At 34.3% G+C, this 25,241-nt stretch overlaps 1 protein-coding gene across 1 annotated transcript in view; it reads right to left on the minus strand.

Annotated features, from left to right (window-relative positions):
* The window catches only part of PTPRD (protein tyrosine phosphatase receptor type D), a 282,311-nt gene that overhangs the window by 108,260 nt on the left and 148,810 nt on the right, over nt 1-25,241 (minus strand). The window contains exons 12-16 of the mRNA XM_015828512.1: nt 20,307-20,424; nt 16,614-17,201; nt 16,146-16,243; nt 13,165-13,424; nt 4,087-4,180 (exon numbers count right to left, since the gene is read on the minus strand). Of these exons, the coding sequence (XP_015683998.1) occupies nt 4,087-4,180; nt 13,165-13,424; nt 16,146-16,243; nt 16,614-17,201; nt 20,307-20,424 (1,158 nt within the window). The remainder of the gene's footprint in view (nt 1-4,086; nt 4,181-13,164; nt 13,425-16,145; nt 16,244-16,613; nt 17,202-20,306; nt 20,425-25,241) is intronic.

The raw sequence follows: 25,241 nt of genomic DNA on the forward strand, positions 1-25,241 counted from the left end.
CCATATGATTATCTCAATCATTTCCAAATACGAAGGACATATAGATAAAGTTTATGTTTATTATTTTTTAAGGAATGCTAATCCATACTCTCATATCAGGTGGTCAAACATCTACTACTACTAAAACTTTAATTATGTTGGCGTATTATTTTTTCCCCAATCCCAATAACAAATTGCTGTGTTAAACTATTTCTCTTTCTACTGTATTTTTTATTGTAACGATGGTCATAGACCATAATAAGGACATTTCATAAGCAATATAAAAAAACAATATATGTTTTCCTAATAGATGTAGTATTTTTCAGTTAGGATAGTTATAAAATTCTGAGTTTGGATATAGTTTGGAGACGTATATCCACACAAAAATTGAGACAAAGTGAATTTTACTTTCATTCTTATGTTTTTCTTATGTTTTTATTTAGAAGTTATATTCAGCAAAGATCCTTTTTAATGTGAACAAATGTTTTCCGTTTGGAACCTGTTACTGGGATAATTAATTTTGAATTGAATAACCTCTGAACTGCTGAAAGGTTTACTTTTGGTAATTACTGCTACTATTTAAATGAAAATACTACTGCATGTTGGCAAAGATTACTGAAAATATACTTAAACATTTTCTATTTCTTTTCCCCCCCTCCCAATATTAACTTTGTTTCCAATTTTCTGGTCATTATTTTTTTTCCTCATTTTTATAAGAAAAAGAATGACTAGAAAATTGGAAATAAAAGAGTAATAGAAAACATTTAGGTATATTTTCAATAATACTTTGCCCATCTGCACCAGACTAGCTGCTGCTGGCACTGTGTTTTATTGTCCTCTCTTTCCCAAAGCCACAAATGAGATATGAAAAAAGACTAACATCTGCCAGTGCATCTGGGACCAGATCAGTGCAGAGCTCCATGCAGAAAATAGGTTTTCAATGACTTTAGCATTGAGTTTGAATTGATCACCACTGGACACCTGGAATTCCAGCATTGACTAGAGCATTCTTGTTGGTAGAAGAATGCCATTCCCCTAGTATTACCCTATGCAGCTGTTCTCTTGTAAGAAAGTAATCCAAAACAGAAGATTCCTCTTAAAGATGGTTTTTTTGGTAGTTCCATAAAATGTTGTATTCTATTGTGAATTATTCTTGGAAAAATATGGGGAAGACCCTATCCTTACTAAATGTTTCTGAATTAGTTGAGATTGTATGTTATTACCTTATTCTACTGCATCAAAAGAAGTCGGAAGTCAATGCTTTTCTTTTTCTTTTCCCCTTTATTCTACACTTTTTCCTCTTCTCCTTTTCCTTCCCTGTTTTCCCATTACCTTCATTTTTTCTTTATTTCTCTGTATTTTATATTTTGATAAACTAAAAAATATACTTTAACATTTATGAATTAGTATTCTTTGTCAAAGTATTATGCTAATTAACACATCACAACATAAACAATTATGAAAATAATTTTGTTCTGAGTAATAGTACCACAAATACAAAGAACTTAATTATACAGCAATTCAAGGCCCTTGAAGTATCACATTGTAATCCGTTATGACTGGTATATTGGTCAATGGAATTTGTTTCCCCAAATATCTTATTATATGCATGCAAAACCTATACACAGGACTAGATGCTGATGACTCGCTTAACTCCACCCATTTCAGCTCTGCTTGCTCTTCTCCTACACAATTATATCTTTTGACTCCAAATTGGCCAAGTGAGGCTTCTGAAGTTCTGTCACAAAATGGCTGGGGATATTAGCAAAACCTAGATCTGGAGGTCTTCTAGCTCTGACTTTGGATGGGGTAACACTTTCCCTTTCAAGAGGACAACTTGAGAATTTCCCTGGATCCACAGTCCTTGCTTAATGAGCAGGTGGCAGCTGTACACAGGCAGACCATTATATAACTTAATCTAATGTGCCAGTTGTGCTCTTCAGAGAGCTCTAATCATCTCATAGTACAATTATTACAACATATTCTACAAGGGATTTAAAGAGCCTTTGAAAACTTCAAGTAGTCAGAATGCAATGGTATGGTTAGTGATGGACATGTCTGAGTATGCACGTGGGATACTCCAGTTTTGTGTCTTCCACTGGTTACCAGTTTGCTTCCAGGTGTTATTCAAGCTGCTAGTTATGACCTATAGACCCTGTCATGACTTGTTACAGCCCTACACAGAATCAAGCCTGGTGACTTGAGGGACTGTAGTGTCTTCTTAGCAGTCAGTATGGCAGGATTGGTGCACCCTAAGTTTGTTTGATTATGTGGTGCCATCAGGACGCTGGAAACATGCTTTTGCTGTCACAGTGCCTGCCTTCTAGAATTAGGTTTCCCCTGAAATCTGGGTAAAATGGCATTCCGGAGGGCCTTAAAGACCTGGTTCTTCTCCCAGGCTGTGCCTGGAGCTCTTTGCTGGGTATGGGATACATTTTAGTTGTTTTTTTTTAAAATTATTGTTAATTATTTTATGTTGTAAAGTACATAGAGTCAATTTGAGGTTAGGCAGCAACTAATGTAATGTAATGAATGAATACATTTAAATGTATAAAATTATGCATCATGATTTTTAACTTAAAAAACCCTCATTCCTCTATGGTATCATATTATATAACCTTTGAAATCAAGGTAGGTTAACTTTGTTGATTAGATATACAAAACACTTCAAATTGTGAGTAAAATCAGTAATCAACTGAGAAACAATTTGAGAAAACCTGAAGAGAAACCAACATCAACCAAGGTAATACTATCTGAATCTGTTTTACTAGCCTTTGCATAATGGAGAACAAAATCACATTTGCATGACAATTACATCTAAGATTTAACAGATTTATTTTTCAAGTACCTAAGAATACTAGTTAACTATTTAAAGTAATGAATTTCTGCCAAATGGATAATAACACTGTTTCTGATCAGCCTTGTACACAATTCAACCAACCGCTGCATAGATGTCCTTATCTGAATACTTTGGATACTGGATACCAAGTATAAAAAAAAGTAGTTAAAAGTTCATAAACCTTTACTTCCAGACATTCCAAAACTGATACTGCAAAGCTTACTAGGAAGAAAAACCTCTATTTTATCAACACAAATATTATTATGAAAGTTATCCAATTGCCTTACATGTAAATGTATCCAACTAACAAATTTTATCATAAGAAAAAACCATCAGAACATCCATCCCAGGGGATATATCAAAAATATATGAAAATATAAGATCATATTTCTATTCTTGAAAATGTAATAAAGATTAAATGATTCAATACTTTCTTTGAAAATAGAAGATTTCAAAAATCAATTTCTGTAGCCATGTCCAATGAACATATAGGTGAATATTATACCAACCTTACATAAGTATCTCTTCTAGACAGGACTGGTATTTTTAAATTCTTCCTCTCTTTCTAAAGTAAGATGTATTTAGAAGAAAAAATGAAGAAAATCTAATGATCGCAAAATATCAAAATATGGAAGATTCTAATGTCACTGATTAATTATTTTACAATAAGGATGATAGAAATGGACTAAATACATCTTCTGGCTCCACTATTTGGCTCTTATTCGGAGAATATGAAGGAGTTTTTTTTTTTTTGTTTAGGTTGAATCTGGAGTGCAAGGAACAAGAGTTTAAAAATAATAGATACACTTTCTAATTAGAAGTATTTCAGCATAGCTGAAACAGGTAAAGAGACTGTGAGGGAGGTCAAATGTTAAACGGCAGAGCAAATTGCAATTTAGCATTTGATTCAGCTTTAGCAAATACCCCCATTAATGAACCAGACCTTTATTGGAGTTCATATCAATGGTGATTATACTTTTGCTGACAAGTCATTTCATTTTCTACATTACGCCTTACAATCAGCAAGGAATAAAATATTAATGACAACAAAGAGCAGACAGTTTATGTGCCTCATTGCAACTTAATGTATTTTAATTTACGTAATTAGCTTTTTGTTTGCTCCCAGAAACTAACTCCAATATAAATGACAAAGTATTAAAAAAAGTCAACTTGCTGACATGAATACATTAATTGGACACAACCATTAAGACTGCTTCAATCAGAAAAGGTTTCTCTGGGAAAAAAGAGCTAAAATAAACAAAGGGTACCTCATCTAATTCCATTTCATCTGGGTTCTCGCGTGGTTTCATGAATTTTCCATCTGATTTCTTTATCAAAGGTACAATTACTATATAGTAACCTCTGCAAATGAAACAAAATGTAACAGTGAGGTTTACATAAAGGGAATTCATTGGAAAGCTTCTATATAGAATAACTTATCTCTACAGCAGTAATAATACACTACTATAAGAAATTAATATTAAATACAAATATGTATGTACTGCTAATTGAACTCTTCTATTAAGTTTCAATATTGTGTTTAGCGCTTTGTAATAACAACAGAAACACTATAAATCTAATGATAAACTTTGGCATAGTAGAAAGCAATAATTTCACTCATTTTTGAATGCTTACATTTTGAAGGATTTAGTGCTTGCAAAACTTAAAATTCAAGTGAAGCTAATTGGGTGGCTTTTCTTCAGAGGAGACATGAAGTTTGGAAGAAATTTTGGTAAGTTATCACTTTATCTCAGAGCTTCTTGGGATAGTGATTAGAGGAACAGGGAAATCCAGGTTGTGGTTCTTCTTTGGGCAAGGATGAGTCATGTGAGATCAGTCAGTCTTTGTCAGCTTTAGACTGGAAGTTGCAAAGCATCTATTTACAACCTGTACTAAAGTGTCACAGTATAATTTGATCCATAATGAATGGACCTTCAACGAACAAGTCTACGTTCTGTAGTGGGTTGTTTCGAGATTATCAGTTTAAATAGGTCATGTTTAATTTTTTTTATATTTAATGATATGTTCAAATAAGCAAAAAAAATGTTATTTAGTTTTGTTTTTGTTTTTTTTAAACTGAACTGGTTGTGATTTATTTGGGGAAAAAAGGCTTTACTATCATCAAGTTTGTTTGTTTTTTTAAAAAAGAGAATAATATTTTATTTATTATCAAATTTGTTTTCTGCCCATTTTACCACAAGGCAACTTTGGGTTATGGGTATAAAATGGTTTAAATGTCATATAAATTCAAAAGGTTGGCAAAAATAATATTGTGGAATGCAAAGAAAACAGTCCAATTCAACAGCATCCCAAATTCCTAACCCTCCAAACTGCCCATTCTCGTGCATCATCCTATAAAGCTAGAATTATATCATAGTGTATAATAGTCCCAAAAACAGTCTCAGAAGAATGCCTACACTTATTTTTGGTTTTTTTGGGTGGTGGCTACTATAGGAGCTCCGTTTCTGTATCTTCTTGGGCCCTTTCTCAAGATGAAATATTAATATTCTAGATATTTGGGGAAAGTTAAATAGAGCAAATGACAACGCTAGTGCATTTCTTATCCCACTTATCCTCCTCCTTCCTTAACCCTTGCAAAAGTAGCTCTGGTTGACTTTGTACTCTGCTAATGGCACAATTTCACAACAATTTAAATTATTATCTCTCTCTCAATATGAAAGAAAAAAGTGTAAGCACTATATTTTAATAATGATTTATCGCTCTCTAATAGTGAAGTATTTTTGACAATGAAAAGGGCAATATCAGGTATATGAAGTATAAATGAAATACACTTTTAAATTATAGGGGTAAAGCTAAGAGAGTCTGAATAGGTTTCTGGCCATGCTGCTGAAAAAGCAGCTTGAAGGGAGAAATCATTCTTGGTATGCACTGATACACACTTTAATAGCTTTTTCCTTCTAAAAAGAATTCTATATCCATTATCATTTTCTTTCTTTCTTTTAAACTCCCTATCAGCAGTTAAAGAAGGCATATGAAAAGTTATATTTCTTGGCAATTATTCTCTACAATCTGTTTTCAAACACAGCTGCAATCACTTAATGGAACCACACATTTGTGAAATCAATACATACATGTAGCCAGGTTAGATTGTAAAACGTTATCACTTTTCAATGAAGAAGTCGTTTAGATCACTTGGACCTTCTCCTTAAGGATTCCACGGGGAGGAGATAAAAATCTAACTAAAGTTTTAAATTCTCATATGAAATCACGATAGCCTTTTAAAAGAAAGTACAGGCATTTTATCCACATTGTATTTATTGCCTTTATTCTAAAGTCAGCTTTGGGAAAATGGCTCTTAAATATGGATCTAGGATTTGGCCTTCTAACTTGACTAATACTTCTTGCTAAGCACTGATAAGATTGCACCAAGCCACTTTAAATTAGATAAGAAAATTGAATCTTAAAAATTAAAAAATAATGCAATGAAAATAAAGCAACACACTGCTGCTCTGTTTTTGCCCAAAAATATCAATAAATTCATAAATCTGACGTTTACTATACCTGTATTACTCTGTATAAAATCTTTTTTTTAAATTATTGATGTAATTGACAATGGCATTATTTAAGTGACTACAGGTTGTCGTCCTTGTTCCTTCATAAAAAATAATAAAAAAGACCAAAAGTCCAGGATTTTTTATATTCAGACTTAGAAAGCTGTGATTCAAAAGCTAGCCTTGTTCGTGGTTTCAGTGATTGTCTTGGACAAATTATGAGCTCTCATTTTAAGTTCTCTACCTATAAATATGCCTCAGTAATTCCTGATGGTTTTGCTGCAAGCATAAACAAATGTATACACTATTTTTGTACAGAAATTGTTAATTGTCCTGCATGGAATAACATCTCTGGTAAAATTAGTAGTAGCACTCATTCTCATGTCCATCATCTTAATATATTATTAATCAAAACATTAGAAAAACTAAAGCAAGGGAGAAAATAAACTTATTACCATTTTAGAACAAACTGGCAAACTGTGTTAATAACACACACAGACATACAAACCACACACACACACATATCCTTTTTAAAAACTCTGAAGCTGTTAACTGCTATAGAAAATGATTTTCATGCTGAGCTAATTGTTCACTTGTGAACTATATTGTGTTATGCCAAACACTTTTAATAAGTTATTTTCATATAGGCAATAAAATGTTATATTATGAAACACAGATATCTAATGCTGTCAATGAGTATTTGGTGATTCATATTGCAACAAATCATAATCTCTCGCACACGTTCTCTCAATTAGATATTCCTACAGGTAATCCTTAACTTACAACCATTCATTTAATGACCATTCAAAGTTACAACAGCTCTGAAAAAAGTGATTTATGGACAGTCTTCACACTTATGGCTACTGCAACATCCCGATGGTCCAAGAATGATATTTGGATGTTTGGCAACCTGTATATGTTTACAAGGATGGCAGCATCCCAGGTGATGTGATCACCATCTGCAATCTTCCCACCTGGCTTCTGACAAGCAATGTCAATGGAGATACTGGATTCGCTTAAGGATCATGTGATTCACTTAACATCCGCAGTGATTTGCTTAACAACCATGACAAAAATGTAAAATCAGGTGCGACTTAGTGACTGCCATGCTTAGCAACAGAAATTCTGGTCCAAATTGTGGTTGTAAGTCAACGATTACCTGTATTCCTGATTGGGTCAGTTCTGAGCAGGCAATCCAAATATTATTTCCCATTCAGCATTTAGTCAGAGTAAATTGTATAACAAGATTTTAATCTATATACCAATTTTCCTGAATATAAGACTGCTCTTACTATGCTGTAATGTGATATTCATCATTGTATCTACTAGGTTCAGTACATGGCATTGATAATATTCATATTCCATAGCCCCACTCTGTCTTCCATGAACTTTTGATCACATTAGGAATGACTGCTGTGCTGATAGGTTAAGAATCTACTCTGATATGTACTACTACCTCTAAGGTGTGTTGGCAATCTAATTAGAGATCATCAGCATAAATCACTGCTGTATATGTATGTATTCGTGTATGTATATATAATTGTACAGTTTCATTAGTTTTCCTTTAGCATGCTTTGGCATAAGTTTCTTTGCCAATAGAGTTTTGAAAATATTTGCCCAGGGTTATGTACAGATTTTTTCATGCAAATCTGTTTAGATGTTCAAGTGTCATAAGGGAAGCTTGCTTCACAATCCAGAGCAGAATTTTAGGGGGAAAAAATCATTGCTAAAGGCAGAACACTGGCTGGGTTACATCACACCAAAAAGCCAAATTTAAAAAAAAAAAAACAAATTTGGGATTTGACATAGATTAACTGAAATGTAATTACAGATAGTCCTCGACTTATGACCACAAATGAGCCCAAAATTTCCATTGCTAAGCAAAATAGTTGTTAAGTGAGTTTTGGCCTATTTACGACCTTTCTTGCCACAGTTGCTAAGTGAATCAAGGCAGTTGACAATTAGTAACACGGTTGGTTAAGCGAATCTCGTTTCCCACTTTACTTGATCAGCAGGTTGCAAAAGATGATCTCATGACCTTGGGACTGTGCAATTGACATAAAAAAATACCAATTTCCAAGCATATGAATTTTGATCATATGATCATGGGGATGCTGCAGTAGCCGTAAATGTGAAAAATGGTCATGTCATTGTAACTTCAAACGGTCTCTAAACAAATGGTTGTAAGGCGAGGACTACTTATATCTGGCTATCTGTCAGTCCCACTAGATCAGATGTCAAACTCACGTCACGTGACGTTGCGCAACGTATTGGAGCTTTTTTCCCATTACCGGCAATGGGGTGGCCGCGGTTTCCCTGTGGCCCACGGGTCGGCAGTTTGATAGACGGGACCCTGAAATAAGCTCCATGGGAGGATTAAAACTACTTTTATTGAGGCTGGTTATAATAACAAACTGTTTCAAGTTTGCAATATTGCAAGTTTGATTGAACCATACGTCCTCCTCTTTCTTATAGTTCAATGACCTGCTCCCTTATATTGTCTGGATGTAATCTGGATGTTCTGAACTTTAAAACAATGGTTCAGGCCCTTTTACCAAAGTAACAGTTTTCACATATTCTTATTATGGCTATCTTCTTTACTCTTTATTTAGGTTGAGTTGGATATATCAAACAATCAGCAACACTGGAATTAGAAGATCGTGCTCAACTCCCTTGAAGAGGGAATTTTTATTGGCATGTATGGCATTTAAATTTTTCATCCTGGTTGTGCAGATGAAGATGTCCAGATGGTGTGTCTTAATCAGAATGTACTGTTTTTCCTGATGTAATCAGAAACTCTCAGTGGATAGAATCTTTTGTCCGTGTGTGACAGAATTTATTTTCATGGAATTTAAATGAAAATTTTGTTGTCAGTAGAGATTAGTGATGGGTTAATAGTGTTGAACTCTGCTTTTTAGAACAGATTTCTATCCATCCAATTTATAACAAAAATCCAAATGAAACTGTATTTATAGAAAATAATAACTTTATACTACTTAGAAAATCTATAAAAGACACATAAGAAATAGAAAACATAAAAATATGGGTAAAAGAAATAAATTGTAATTTCTATCCATATTGGAGTAGTTCTGGCAGTTTCCCTTTTGGTCCCCAAAATTATGTGATTAAACTGAAAGGCTTATACCAATCTCTTCTTATCCAACACAAAAATATTTCTTCTGATTTATGCTGATCAATGACCATAATAATGATTTGATTCCTTCCCTTCCCTTCCCTTCCCTTCCCTTCCCTTCCCTTCCCTTCCCTTCCCTTCCCTTCCCTTCCCTTCCCTTCCTTCCTTCCTTCCTGATCACTCTTATCATTTGATATTTGAATATTTATAGAAATGTTTTCTATTAATATTTACCTCTGTAATTCCATACAATGTTATAGAAGGCACATGGGCTTTGTAATCAGTTGTGCTTTCACATTCATGTCATTCAAAACTTAGACTAGTCACCTATGAGAACTATGAGAAGAATTTTGCTCAGTGAAAACACAGACAAATGTAGTATGATATTCTGTCCTTATTGAGATCATTTGAAGAACACCGAAAGCCTTAAGAAGAGAATATTATTGCATATTTTCATTTTTTTTCCTACCATGAAGCTCTTTATTGTACCTCATATTTCTTGTTGAAAATGTATGCTTCAATAACTTATCAGCTATAACTAAAAATCTGATTAAAATGTGTGCATTTCATATGTAATTTTGTAAACAGTTATATTTTATCCTAAAATACATATTTATAAACAATGTTCCATTATGTATACTGGTTTTTAATATTAGTTTCCAAAATTAATATATTCTTACATGTGTTATAAAAATCAAATTATGGTGCTGTGATTATGATATGTGCTATGGCTCCTAAGTTACTTTGGGAAGTTGTCTTCTAGACAGGCATTAGCTATCTGTCTTATCAAGTTGTATTTCTGGTGATTTTAATCTGTAATGTTTCCCATTTATATTTATAAACTATGTATGTATTTTATTAGTAACTGTGGACTAATTTTTCATGCATTTTAATGGTTTAGAATTTTCTTTCCTACAGCCCTCTTTAGAAGTTCACTAAAGCAGTAAAAATGGCTTTGTGTGAAACTCAGGATACAAAGGATTACATGAAAAATATGTTGCATACAGACCAATATTTTATTTTCCTCTCTTTCTTTTCTGCTATATACATCACACTGTTGTAATCAAACAAAGCAGTAACACTTATTGACTGCATGGTGTACAGTCTTTCCTGGGAATCTTTATTGTCCATCATTTTAAATCCCAATTGGCATTGCAATGTCAGCTTTTTAATATTATCCCTGTTTAATCTGCACAGACCCATTTAAAAAAAGCATCGTAAACCATGTTCCAGGACTGTGAACAAAAACATACCTATCAAATTCATGTGTTGCAAGATTACTTTTTGGATTTAAATCACATCTTGCCTTTTCTGAAATACAGCTTTATACCTCAGTGTTTGATGATAATTTTTATAAGGAAGACACATTAAACTACTGTTGCTGTATTAATATGATGATTTTGAACAGGTAAACATATAGTACGTGATGTTAATGTTAATTTTAGGAATAACCAAGAAATTTCTTAGAATGAAGAATATATTTATCCAAATCTACTCATCGTTTTAGTCATACGGTAGCCTTTGAGGTATGACCACAACAGAGCCTGGAGTTTTATTTGTAAGTTATTGAGGTTGAAAGTAAAGTCACCCTGAGACTTGATGGAATTTTGCAATCATTCTGGGGACAGCTATAAAGCAAATTACTACAAATATTAAATAAATCATGTGGTTGTTAAGCAAATCTATTCTTCCAATGATTCTTTTTTGCCAGAAATGGCACAAATTGTGGTCACCTCTCTGTGTAAAACTGCAAGCAGTCCTAAATGCAAGCCAATGAACAAGCACCCAAAAGTGATCACATGACCATGATCACATGGGAGGGATTTGGCAGTTGTAATTTTGAGGACAACATGTAAATAGTTTTTTTTTAAAAGTCCACAACTTTGAACTATCATTAAGCAACTACCTGTAACAGCATTGTATTTCCTAAAAAACTTTTTCATCCATACCAGTTATTCCGCATGAAAGTATTCCATATAGGTATGCACGTTACAGTAATATATTTATAACTCCCAAATTCAAATGTACATTTGATTCTATTCCTGGTTTACTTCCCCACCCCCTTTTACGTGTATGTGTGTGTCTGCATGTATATTAATATTACTGATACTGTGTTTGTTAAATAACAAAGACAAATAGGAATAACTATTATATTTAATGACTTTTGATATACCAGAAAATGCTTGATAGGAAGAGGGATTTTGCAAATAAAATGTATTTAGCCATAATGAGCTCAAGAGAGGTGAATGTTATTGTATGATGAGAAAAGAAGGAAATTCTCTCTGCATTTATATTTATATGAATAGTGAATGTTGAAGTATGACTGTTAAGTAGAAAACTAAAAGAAATCTCTGCTTTTTTTAAATTGATGAACAATGGTTGTACACATTCATCTGAAATATATCTTCTTGTGAAAAAATATATTTTTGGCAATAATTCATAGAAACTTGAAAAAAACATTCATGATTTCATTGTATATTTATATGGATGGGTTTTTAAGCACTACTGAACAGTATATCCCTGATTCTGCTTTATATTTTAAAGTTTTATATTTTAAAAATAATTATAGATTATCCCGTTTCATATTTAATATTTTACCCCTCCAAAACATTTTATAAATTACCATGTTTTTGCCTTAAAGCCAGATATTTCTTCTCACTTCCATCCTAAATAGTTGCTAAAAATTTACCGTCGGAACTGTCTTCGGTCCATTACATTAGATTGTGCCACCTGATCAAGCATGGAAGGTTTGTTGCAGACCCCATTAGAATTAAAGAGCTCTGACTGGTAGGAAGAGAGCTTTCTCTGTCATTGCCCCTGCCCTATGGGACATTCTCCCCTTGGAGAATAATACATAAACAATTCTCATGGTCCTAGAATTTGAATCCTACAATGAAGTAAAAGTTAGGGAGGAAGCTAGATTTGCTTCATTTGAATAAATTTCTGGTGAAATTTGGGTGAACTAGGTCAAATCTAATTTGAATGATTTGTTTTGGATCTCTTTATTGATTTACATTTACAAATCACATCAATAAACTGAATGAGAAAATCAGTGCGAATTGGGGGGGAAAGCGCCAATCTTTCTATGAGCAATAGACCAATGAAATGTATTGCTATTATTCAGTCTGAACTGAGGTCAAGCTAATTCAGTTCAGTTGTAGGTAAACAATCCTTCTGTACTAGCATAAGGATGGGCAGAAAATATTTCATGGCCTCACACCCCTGACTATAATGCTGAAATGTACATTTTCAGTTTCATGATTTTCTGCAGACTTTTGCAAAAATGAGGTGTAAAACCCAGGTCTGTTAAGGTTCTGTGATATTTTATTTTCCTGTTTTGCTATTTTAACTCTTATTTATTTTGCACCTTAAGCCTCCCCCTTAATTCTTTTGATAATATCCCTCTCCAATCTGTGGCTCCTGCTTCCCAATAAAGGCAAAGTTTTTTTTTAAAAAAATAAATAAAATAAAATAAAAAGTTAATACATAATCTCTGGGTCCCGTTTGAAAGACAACATATAATCACAATAAACAATAAACTGTATTTCAAATCTTAAACTGCCTGCCTGTATACTGCAGTGCCTCACTTAAGGCAATGGCTAAAAAAATAAATGCTTTAAACTACAGAAAATATTCTAAGAAATTATAAGTCTCCTTGAATTGTTATTAAGCTCTCACAATATTTGTTAGATATAACTTACTTTATAGTTTTGTTTGCTGGTACTTCTGGTAGTTTCACTGTTATCATTCCATCTAGATTGGTCTTATCAATGAAAACTGGTTGGGCTCGTAGTACATCTGGGGCTGTCTTTGCTGTTACCCTGTGTTGCAGACCTCCAGCACTGTTCCCTCTATTGGTTAGCACAAATGAATAGGATGTCTCAGGCTTCAGATTGGTGATCAACTTCTGCGTGGCTCGGCCATCCACTTCAACTGCCATTTTCCCATCATCATAAAGAATCTAACAAATGGGAATTTAATAAAAGCAGCAAAATATTAATAATAAGCCCTAGGAATGTGCAGGAGAAAAGCAGTTTAGAAATAAAACTTGCCTTTAACAAAATGACTTTGTAGTTAGTTAAAAAAAATTACATGCCAGAACAAACAGATTTAAATTCTCAGAATCAAATGTATGAATGGACTCTTGGATGGAATGGTAAGATCACAGATGACTTAGTATTCCCACTGGGGTTTAATGGTTCCCAACTCCTTTCACTGAATGATATATCATGTAGCTTTAATGAACGCAAGTGCAGATAGTACTCAGTTAACAAACGTAATTAGGATCAGAAATTCCATTGGTAAGTGACACAGTTGGAAGGGAAAAAAAATCATGTGATGACTCTGACTTAAGATGGCAGTTCTTGTTGCTGCCTTGGGATATGCTCATTGCGTGATATGTCACATTGTCATGGCTTGAGGTTTCCTGCCAGACTCCTGATTGACTTTGCTTCTCTGTGGGGACACTGCGATGGCTGCAAATTCAAGAAAGTAAGCAAGGACTACTATATAGATCAGGGGGTCTTCAAACTTGGCACTTTTATGACTTGTGGACTTCAACTCCCAGAATTCTGGGAGTTGAAGTGCACAAGTCATAAAAGGGCCAAGTTTGAAGACCTCTGATATAGATTGAGGAGTAGAAATCCAATGTAATTGCTCCCTTTTCAGCTGGAATGGGATTGAATGGCATTCAAGTTGCAAAAAACATTTTGTTTTTGACTTTATATGGAAAATATAGTGCTACATTGATCCAAGAGGTCTATTCTACTAATGAGAAAGCTGTAGATAGTTTTAGCTGAAATTGAGACAAGGGGAAAGGGAAGAGTAAAGGAGGCCTTGAGGTGCTAGTTTTAATCACTTGGAATATGAGGCTGGTCATATAATGTACATTTGAACAATAAGCTCCATTAGCAGTGATTTACTTTAGGGGTAACATTTTGTTAGTGATTACTTTCCTCTTATGAGACAATCCCCATGCTTCAGGAATTTATAGACTAAACCTATTTGTTAAGTCTTCTGTTTGCTTCCCAAGACACATTTAGAGTGATGGTTGATGACTTTAACGTTCATGTAAGACCTGATAATGATTTTCTATACACCAAGTTCATTTCTTTGAAACAGATAAGCTCTTTTTATTCTGATTATAAAAGCACATGATATCAAACAATGTAGGTTTTTGTTCAGTCTGGATAATTAATTTGCTTAATCTCTGTATCTTAAACAATGCTATCGACATTGACCAACAAGCAGAATTCACCAATTAGGCTTTCTTGAAAAGGAATGTTACTGATGACATTATTAGTAATTTTCATGTCATCTTTTAATTCATTTTTATATTTTATTATGTTTTCAACTCTGCATTAGGAAGCCATGGGTGGTACAGCATTGCCAGTCCAAGATCTCTTTTATAGAACAGTTTGTTGTATTACAAGTTTCCCACAATTAAAAAACAAACAAACCAAAGAATTAAGGAGCAACTTGTGTTACAGTAGAATATACAGAATATACACTCCTCTCTTATATCAGTGGAATATGACAATTTAATTCTTCAGAACTATTTCATACTAATACAGGAATTACAATAATTATTAAACTAAATAACTGGTGTAATTATCACCAATACTGGTGAAAGCTACAATTTGACTTTTTGTGTAAGAGCTAAAAAGCTTATTCTTTGTTTTCCTGGATGTGCTGCTGGATTCTTCCCCCAATTCCCACCTCAAATAGCATCAGTGGCAGAAAAAATGCATTATGCCATATTTATGGTCTGATCTGAAGCCTTGTCATGAGAGCTGGAAGGCTCTAAATGTAGAGCTAAACAGCCAGGTTGATTTTTGAAAATGCCTTGGGTAATCCACTAAAAACCCACTTTTGCAACAGAGATACTATTGTGACATTGCGCACTAGTGTGTGACAATGCAATACAGAAAAGAGTAAGAAGAACTATATTACAGATACTAATTTTTCATGAAAGTTTCATCACAGGATGACAGGTAAGAAAAGCAGATTTTAAAAATATTGTTTAAAGAACAGTGATAATTTGGAAATATATTATAAAACCAGGAACAGAGAAAATAATCAGAAATACTCTCCAAAGCACCCAAAGGCAGGACAAGAAGCAATGGATGGAAACTAATCAAAGAGAGAAGCAACCTAGAACTAAGGAGAAATTTCCTAACAGTTAGAATAATTAATCAGTGGAACAACCTGTCTCAGAAGTTGTGAATGCTCCAACACTGGAAGTTTTTAAGAAGAAACTGGACAGCCATTTGTCTGAAATGGTATAGGGTTTCCTGCCTGAGCAGGGGGTTGGACTAGATGACCAAGATCCCTTCCAACTTGTTGTTGTTGTTATAAAATTAACACATTTTTATTATACTAATAAAATGAAACAATCTCAGTTTTTTTATAATACTCTAAACAGTAAAAAAAACTATTATACTTATTTCTGGTGTTAGTTCAACATCACTAATGCTGATACATAAACATAGAATTAATTAACATTATCAATCAAGTATCAATCTTGGAGAACTGGTTCCATGATCTTCTGATTTAGTTCAAACTGGACAAGATTTAATACTACTAAATATCTGTTAGTTAGTAGAGTGGGTCTGTAAATCATTTAATAAAGGCATTTGTCCATTACAAGTCCTGTAACCCTTCAAGATTAAAAACCACTTACTTTGAAAGGCAGGGCAGAATTGTAATTCTCTGGTATATCCCAGGAAAGAAGAACTGATGTTTTCATTACTGCTTTGACATGAAAATTTTTTGCAAACACTGCTGGAAAAGGAAAAGTAATATATTTAAAGTACATTTTGATTTTGGATCCCATCCCCTTTTCACCGGTAAACATATTTTATTATATTCCTACCTGTTTTTAGAAATCACATTCCATTCTTACAAATGACATCTCAAAATAATTATATTTTCCTTACCTGCAATTATTATGTAGAAGTGAGCCAGACTTGTCTGATATGGGATAACTGAATTCTAGTGAATCCAAAACACATGAAGATTTACATACTTTACCTCTGCATCAGATGAATCTACTTATTTGATGGTTTTGAAAATTGAAGCTATATTTAAAATATTGATATCCAAAGACTGAGATCCTTTACAAGACAAGCCATAAGCAGACAAATCCTACCTTGATCCACAGGTAATGTCCTAAACTGGATACTGGGACTATATGGACCGGGCCCTTTGCTTGTATGTGCACGTATTTTTACATCATATGTGGTATCTGGTTTTAAGCCTGAAAGTGTCATAATAGTATCAACAGGAGTAACAGGAATCTCTGTTTGTTGATGTGCCACATTGATATCTCTGTACTGTAGAGTGTATTTGGTGATAATACCATTTCTCTCGGATAAAATGAGCGGTTGCCAAGTTAGTTGGACAGAGGTTGAGGTGGCACTTTCTGAATGTAGATTTTGAGGAAATCCACTTGGTAGATCTTCTGGAATCAAAATTTCTTTTACCACTTCTTCCCCAAAGCCCACTTTATTTCTAGCTGAAAGCCTGAAGATGTAAGAAGTCCCTTTATGAATATCAGTAGCCGTGTAGTGGTCATCTTTATCAGTAAAATCCCGTGTCGTAAAGGCATCCATGTCTTTGCGGCCAAACCTCAGGCGGTACCCTTGCAGGGGGCCATATGTATCGACAGGTGGGTGCCACTGAATTAGAGCTGTACCCATTTGTGTGTGGCTAATTACAAGCCGAGGTTTTCCTGGAACTGTAACATAACATTATTTCAGCACAGAATGTACCTTCAATATTTATTTCTAAAATTGTTTATTAGGTCTCTTTAAAAATTACTTGTGCAACAAACATACCATTTCTCTACTCTACCCCCATCCTCAAATATTAATTTAGAACTTGCAACACATTAAGCATTCTATTAGCTTTCTTTAATCCCTTTCTTCTAGTTCCTAAATATAGCAGGTAGGCAATGAACCCCATTGATGAAACCAAGCCACACATACAGTAATTGTGCATCTTTGTATATTAGACTTATGGACTTTACTTTAATATGATTAATTCAATCAGAGTATACAGGTAGTCCTCGACTTACAACAGTTCGTTTAGTAATTGTTAAAGTTACAATTTTGAAAATGAAAAATGTGACTTATGACCGTTTTTCACAGTTGTGACCACTGTAGCATCCACTTGGTCACATGGTCAAAATTCAGATGCTTAGCAATTGGTTGCTGTGTCCCAAGTCATTTGATTACCTTCTGTGACCTTCTGACAAACAAAGTCAATGGGGAAGCCAGATTCGGTTAACAACCAGGTTACTAGCTTATCAAGTGCAGCGATTCGCTTAACATATGCGGCAAGAAAGGTCGTAAAATGGGGCAAAACTCAACAAGAGAAATCTGGGGCTCAATTGTGGTCATAAGTCGAGGACTACTTTTATTCCAGAGGATGCATTTATATGTTGGGAAGAGCAAAATATCTGTATATAAAAGGTATCTGAATCAAGATGAATCAATCATCTTAAAAGCATGTGTTTGAAAAGAATGACTGTCTGCATAGCTCTAGTCAGCCAAATCAAACTAAAAGCAGACAGAGTTGAAGCCATTTTCCAGGGCTTTCAGGGTATCTTCATATGACAGCTTTTGTACTAGTTATGCCATTCCCTTGTTTAAATAAACTAATATACCAGATTTCATATCCTAATTTGATCTTGATTTTTTTATCAGTGTTCTGGTATTAACATTACAGAAAAGGTTAGTTTAATACAGTGTTTCTCAATCTTGACAATTTTAAGGCATGTGGACTTCAACTCCCAGGATTCCACAGCCAGCAATGCTGGCTGTGGAATGCTGGGAGTTGAAGTCCACATGCCTTAAAATTGTCAAGGTTGAGAAACATTGGTTTAAAAGCAGGAGAATTTCATCCAAAATGGGGGCTGAGTGGAAAGAAAAAAAAAGAAACCATCGGCCTAATAAAATATATAATGTCACTAAATAATGTTCTGATAATGAACAAAAAGCTTACTCTGCTGAATCAAGTAACACAATGTCAGCATAAAAATTCCACCATTAAATAAAAATCAGGAATTAAAATCAGGAAATTGTACATAAAAAGCTAACATGCACACACACGCACACACGAAACACACACACACACAGAGGCATTTTTAGCTTAATTTTTATGTTTAATTTCAGACATAAAAACTTCAAACTATAGCCATTTGATATATGGAAGTTTCAAACACAAAACTTTCAAACTACAGCTATCAGATAAATGAAAACAAAGTTGAAATCTTGCTAAGCAATTTATTCTTGGAGCACTTAAAATGAAGTCAAATGAAAACACTACTTCAGTGGTGGCGAACCTATGGCATGCGTGCCAGAGGCGGCACTCAGAGCCCTCTCTGTGGGCACACGTGCCGTCGCCCCAGCCCCGCTTCCCCCCGTGGCCCCCTCCTCACCAGCAGCCCACCCTGGAGGAGACTCGCCCCCCCCCAGGCAGCACAGCCAAGAACATATCCGGGAAGCAGGGACAAGACTCAGCCCTCGTGCCCCATAGCGTGCAGATGATGCTGCGGAGTGTGGGTGGAGGGCGTGGCTGCATGGCGCTGCAGGGCTGCCTGGGCAATCTGCTGCAGCGGGCCATGGAGGCGATGCATGGCCCTGCGGGCAGGCTGGGCAGGGGGTGGGAGGGGGCAGAGCAGACAGGGTGGGGGTGGAGCAGGCAGGGCGGGAGGTGGAGCGGGGGCGGGTTTTGGGCACTCAGTCTCTAAAAGGTTAGCCATCACTGCACTACTTAATATATTATTCTAAGAAATCATGTTTTTCATAGAAGAACAATTATTCTTTTTTAATATACAAAATTAATATAAAACTAAAGATTTTCCCACTAGACATCCTTTAATAATTAATTGGCCATGAGATCTACATGCAGACAAAACCCAGAAGAAAGGTAAATAATAATGAATGAATACACAGCAGATTGAGAATGAAAGGGTAGTCTGTACACCAGGGGGAAAAAAACAGCATTGTAAACCTAAAACCATTAGTTATATTGTTTGAAAGAACCAACAGTATCAAAACATTAATTAAGCTTAATTAATATATGCAGTCTTAGATCCAAATGTTCATGAGTCAAATTCTCCATTTGCCTGCTGCTCCCTTTATTTTTCAGTCCTATCTGTAGTCCTGTAGTCTCTTTAGGGGTTTCTCTTCATTTTACAGAGATCTTTTCCTTTCCATTTTATGGATAGTTTACCATTTTTTTTAATGATTGGGTGAAGTAAAATAACTCTCCTGTATGTTCCCGAGTTTAATGAGGAATTCATTATTATTATATTAATAATGACAACTTGGAAATCACATACAGTATCTTTATATCTCTATCTCTACCTCTTCTGGTCTTTATTTTTTGTTCCCAACATTTTTTCCAGACTCTATATTTCATTTTCAATCTCTCGGGTTATAATTTCATGCCTTGTAATTTGTTGGATTTTTTTTTAGTGTAACATTGAAGTAGGCAAATATGGCTTGTTCAACAAATTGTAATGGGAGTTTTTCACATGCCATATTTTAAATTATCCATACTGTGGGGCTATTGTGTTTCTTCAACAGAAACAGAAGGGCTTACAAATCAATTTGTACTATGCCTGATGTGTCAGATTTTGTATTCTCCTATATTCAAACTCCTGGATGCATCTAAACTCTAAAAAACAGTCAGGCATGGAAAAATCACAATGAAAATCAATAATGCTTTACTGTACATAATCAGCTAAGAACATTTAGCACCTGGTATCATAAATGATCAAAGCAGTCAACATTCATTTTAAGACTTCATAACGGAAAGGATCATCAGATAGTACCTGCACCAGTAGTAGATACTAATCTAGGTTTGCTCCGTGCTCCATCTCCTTTGGTTGTATAGGCTGTCACAGTCAGGGAATAGGTTGTCTCTGGCTGTAATCCAGCTATGATCATCTCCTAAAATAATGTAATAAAAACATGGCATATTAATATATGGAATAGAGACACTTCACAAGTTTTTCATCTTTCCATAAGTTACAATAACTTGCATTCAGTGCACAGAGCTTTCATGCTATCTGCAGAGATGACAAGCTTTTAGGGGTATCAGAAGATGATACAAGTGAATAAGGTTTTGCATTAAGCCAGAAGAATGATGAATGTTCTGAGTAGCATGCCTTAAATATTTTTATAAATGTACGGCTAAGCACTTAAAGGGCACAACGTCACATGTTCTTACTATTCATTTTTATTACTGTAGAATGAGTGTATTTGGGCTACAAAAATAAAATCAAACCTGACACAATACTTGTCTTAGCCATTATTTACAAATCAGTCATACTGCTATCTTTACAGCAGGGTTATCTATTTTTTAAATTACAGAACCATGTTACATATAGATTGGGGTGTAAACTTAAGATCACTGCAAGTAGCCTTGAACACTTTTATTGTAACCACTGGAGAACTGTCTGACTAATGTTGTCGAAATCAGCATCTTTTGTTGCCATCATGTGAGAAATGTAACATAAGCCTGAAAACTTTTTTGCTGTATTAATAATAAAGATGATGATGAAGATAATGACGATGATGACAACAACAATAATAATAATAATTAAAAAAACATCATTTTCCTATCCCAGTTCTTGGACTTGATAGATGGATAAAAATGCCATATCCAGTCTAAACTCCAGGCAGACCATGAGAAAACAAAAATAATAACTCAGAATTATTTCCTAAAATTTAGATTTAAAAAAACAAATTCATATGTGCTATTATCAACTTGCCTACTCTAATTTTTGCTCTCTAAAAAAACGCTCTATGGTAATTTTGGTAATTTTTTGACCCCCAAAAGTTTTCCTCCCTCTAGTCCAGTGGTTCTCAACCTTTTTAATGCCGCGACCCCAACCGGTCGTAAGTCGAGGACTAAACCGGTCGTAAGTCGAGGACTAAACCGGTCGTAAGTCGAGGACTACCCAACCGGTCGTAGGTCGAGGACTTTCCCTGCCCGGGAGCGCGCGCATGCGTGGTTCCGCCCCCTGCACCGGCCGAGGCGTAGCTGGCAAGCGGCAGAGACGGAGCAGGCCAACCACCAGCTGGCCCAGCCCAAGGGAGGTAAGGCACCCACCGGAAAAGGGGGGAAAAATTGGCGGACAAAAAAAATGACGGACAAAAAAAATGGCGGACAGCCTTGCTTGGCGACCCCCATGAAATGGTCGATCGACCCCAAATGGGGTCCCGACCCACAGGTTGAGAACCACTGCTCTAGTCCTTTGAGATGGATCAGACTGGGAAACTATTATGTATACTAAGACCAGTTTTATTGTAACAGAATCTGGCAAGTCTGAATATGCTTCTCTTCTCCCTGCTTTTATCTATAAGAAAATTAGAGGGGATCAAATCTGAGACAATTTCTCAAATTGCATTTCTGCTTTGGATTCAGATTTCATTTATCTGTCTTGGTTGCAGTTCCTGTTCCTAAAAGTTATTCTCCACATGACTTGTCTTAATTTATGAAACATATGATTCCAAGCACAGTTCCTTGGAATCAGCTTAACTGATCTCACAAATACAAGTAGTCCTAGACATACTGTATTACCATTATGGAACCTGCCCGTAACATTAAACAGTGCTTTAATGAAAATTCATTCTGGAACAAATTTTTGAAGCACAGTCCTAGATTTACTCCTTTCAAGTAAGTGTGTATACAACTTCAAATTTTAAAGGGTGAATCTAATTGTATTTACTGAGAAGGGAACACTTTAGATCTCAATCTAAAAAATTATGAAGCACAGCATGATCAAAATTCTACAGGTATTTCTCCACTTAAAATGGGTTGCTTAGCGATCATTCAAAATTACCCGAAAAAGGAGATTTATTATCCAGATTTGAACTTCATATGGTCGGATCTCCTTCATGCTTACATGACCAAACTCTGGGACATCTGCAGTGTCCCATGGTCATGTGACTGTATTTTGTGATGGTTTTCCTGAAAACTAGCACTTCCATTTTTCAGCAAAACAAAACCCACAGCGAACCATTTTGCTTTGTGATCACTGCATTCACTTAATGATGACCACAAAAAACTAATAAAACTGACCCATTTTATGTTGGTTATAACCATATTGTAAAATAATATTAATTTAAATAATTAAATCTATTATTTAAAATCTAAAATATTATTAAATATAATCCGAATGTTTGATTTGGGACAGGAAATTATGAAAAATACATTAAATTCTATATAGTTATTCAATAGGAAATATAATAGGATTTAGTGAGACCTAACTTGTAGCTTTTAAAATATTTTAAGAGGATGAAGATTAAAAAGAATCTGAAAGTGATTATATACTAGAAACCAACTGATGATTTGTTTTACATGCTGAAACTAATTTTTGAAATGATACAAAGGATTTGAGCTAGCAAAATTTAAGCTTTCTAAAATTCCACTATTTTTATATGCTTAATATGAACTACAATTCCACTGATTTGAAACAACTTATATTTGGTTCCATTACGTCTCAGCCTTAAACTGTATATGCTTTTTTATGTAATTTGTGCCTGCATGTTAATTTTAATTTTCAATGCAGTATTACTCAGTTCTTCATGGCTAAACTTTCCACTAGTTTCTCCTTCCGAATAGTAGTAGTATGTTTATTATTACAGCCATGGGCTAACACAAAAAATTAAACATTCAAATAAAACAAAACTAAACAGAACCGAACACAAGAAGGCATAGCAATATATTACTATTAATGATGAAATCAATGTGTAACTAAAGTCTCCCTAATTTTACAGACAGTATAACAAAACCTAGCTACCTTAAGAGAAACTGAATCATACTGACCTGACAATAAAAATACATTGAGTATGGTCTAACGATGAATAAAAATACGTAATAAAATTAATTATAAAAGATTATTAAAAGATCTAAAAATATTTATTTATGTTTCTGGTGAATCCCCAGTGCTGCTGCGCACAATTTAGCCACCTGCGCCATGATCACTGCCTGCTCATCCTTAAGCAGCCACTGGAGATAAATACTTTCTGAATGACCAGGATACCTATCGATTATGGGGAGGATATGGTTTTTCCAACTAGCTCTATAGAAGGAACACCTTCTGAATAGTAAAAAATGGGAGAACTCTAAACTTTAGCAATTGTGTCCTTTTTTAAGTAACATATTAATGGGCAGCTGTAGAAAGATAAGTATTTGAAATTGAGTGATGAGACATTTAGAACATACATGTGTACACGATGGTGATATGGGTTTTGCCTATTGCCCATTTAAAATACAGAAATTTGCAATTGGCTGTAATATGGGACATCATATTTTCCACCTATCTTTTTGAATAATACAAATTAGTCATGCTCTGAGGCACACAAAACATGCTTTGTAAGTGAACACATGGGAAATGCACAATGGATTCCTTTTCTCCCTAATAGTTGTATTTCTCATGCTCAGAAAATAAAACTTTATTAAGCTTCCTAGGAAACTTCCATATGCAAATACTGAACTTCAGGTAAAATGAATCAGTTGGTACACACACACACACACACACACACACACACACACACACACACACACACATATATATATATATATATATATATATATATATATATATATATATATATATGTGTGTGTGTGTGTGTGTGTATACATATATACACACACATATACACAAACAGACACACACACACACACATACATACAAACATACATGCATTTATATATATATATATGAGAAAGATAAGATAATAAATTTTTAACAATGGATATGACTATTCAACATAAAATAGTTTCCATAAGCATTCTATGATGCTATCCATTCTATAACATTCAAAGGACTCCGCAAAGTTCTGAGTTGTCACATACTCAATAGCACTATTGTGACTACTGGATCATATGAAAATATATTCACATCAAGTTTTGAGAAAGACTGATATTTTAAATAAAATCTTAATTTTAAATTTACATACAGTATATAGTCTGTACATACAGTATACATACAGTATATAGTCACATGAATTGATAATGTCAACATATGAATTGATAATGTCAACATATGGATTTGTAATTTGGCCCTTCACTAGTTTAAATGGTAAGCAGAGAAATATTTTTCCTTTTCCTCATTTAAATTAGTTTATTTTGTGATAAATTATGGCTCAGGAATCACCTACATCTTTAATTAAAAGTGTACATCTTCTCAACATCTGAACAGCAGTTGAAAACTGCCAAGAGTTTTTAGAAGAGAATGAAAGAGAATGTACCGGAGAAGGCAGAAGAGAAACAAAGTTATTTGGAGTTGCTAATTTTGTTAAAAAATCTCTTTTCATGATTTACAGTCTTTTATAAAGATCAAATTTATGCAGTTAAAATATATATGGATGTAGGGAAACATTCTTTAGATCAGAAAATTTTAGACTCAAAAGCAACAGTGAAAAACCATGAAAAAACCGTATCACCCAGTTTGAGAATTCTGATAAGCAATTTGCCATATATGTTGAAACAAACTTTTCTTAAAACACTGAGTGAGGTAAGTTTATATGTTTCTTTAGAGGATAAGAGATAAATTGCAATATTTTCACTAGAGCTAAAATACAAGCTGGAAATTGAATTTGCTCATTGTACTGGTTTTTATTTTCATCCAGTAACTCATGATTATCATATGATAATCTGACTTTTAGATTTATCATTGGGTACATGTTTTTGGACAAGAGCACCATTAAGGAAGGAACTTTTAAAATACTGATGAAAATATCTGATTAACAATATG

This window comes from Protobothrops mucrosquamatus, unplaced genomic scaffold (assembly GCF_001527695.2).
Source record: "Protobothrops mucrosquamatus isolate PMUCROS unplaced genomic scaffold, P.Mucros_1.0 scaffold_225, whole genome shotgun sequence".
NCBI lineage: Eukaryota > Metazoa > Chordata > Lepidosauria > Squamata > Viperidae > Protobothrops > Protobothrops mucrosquamatus.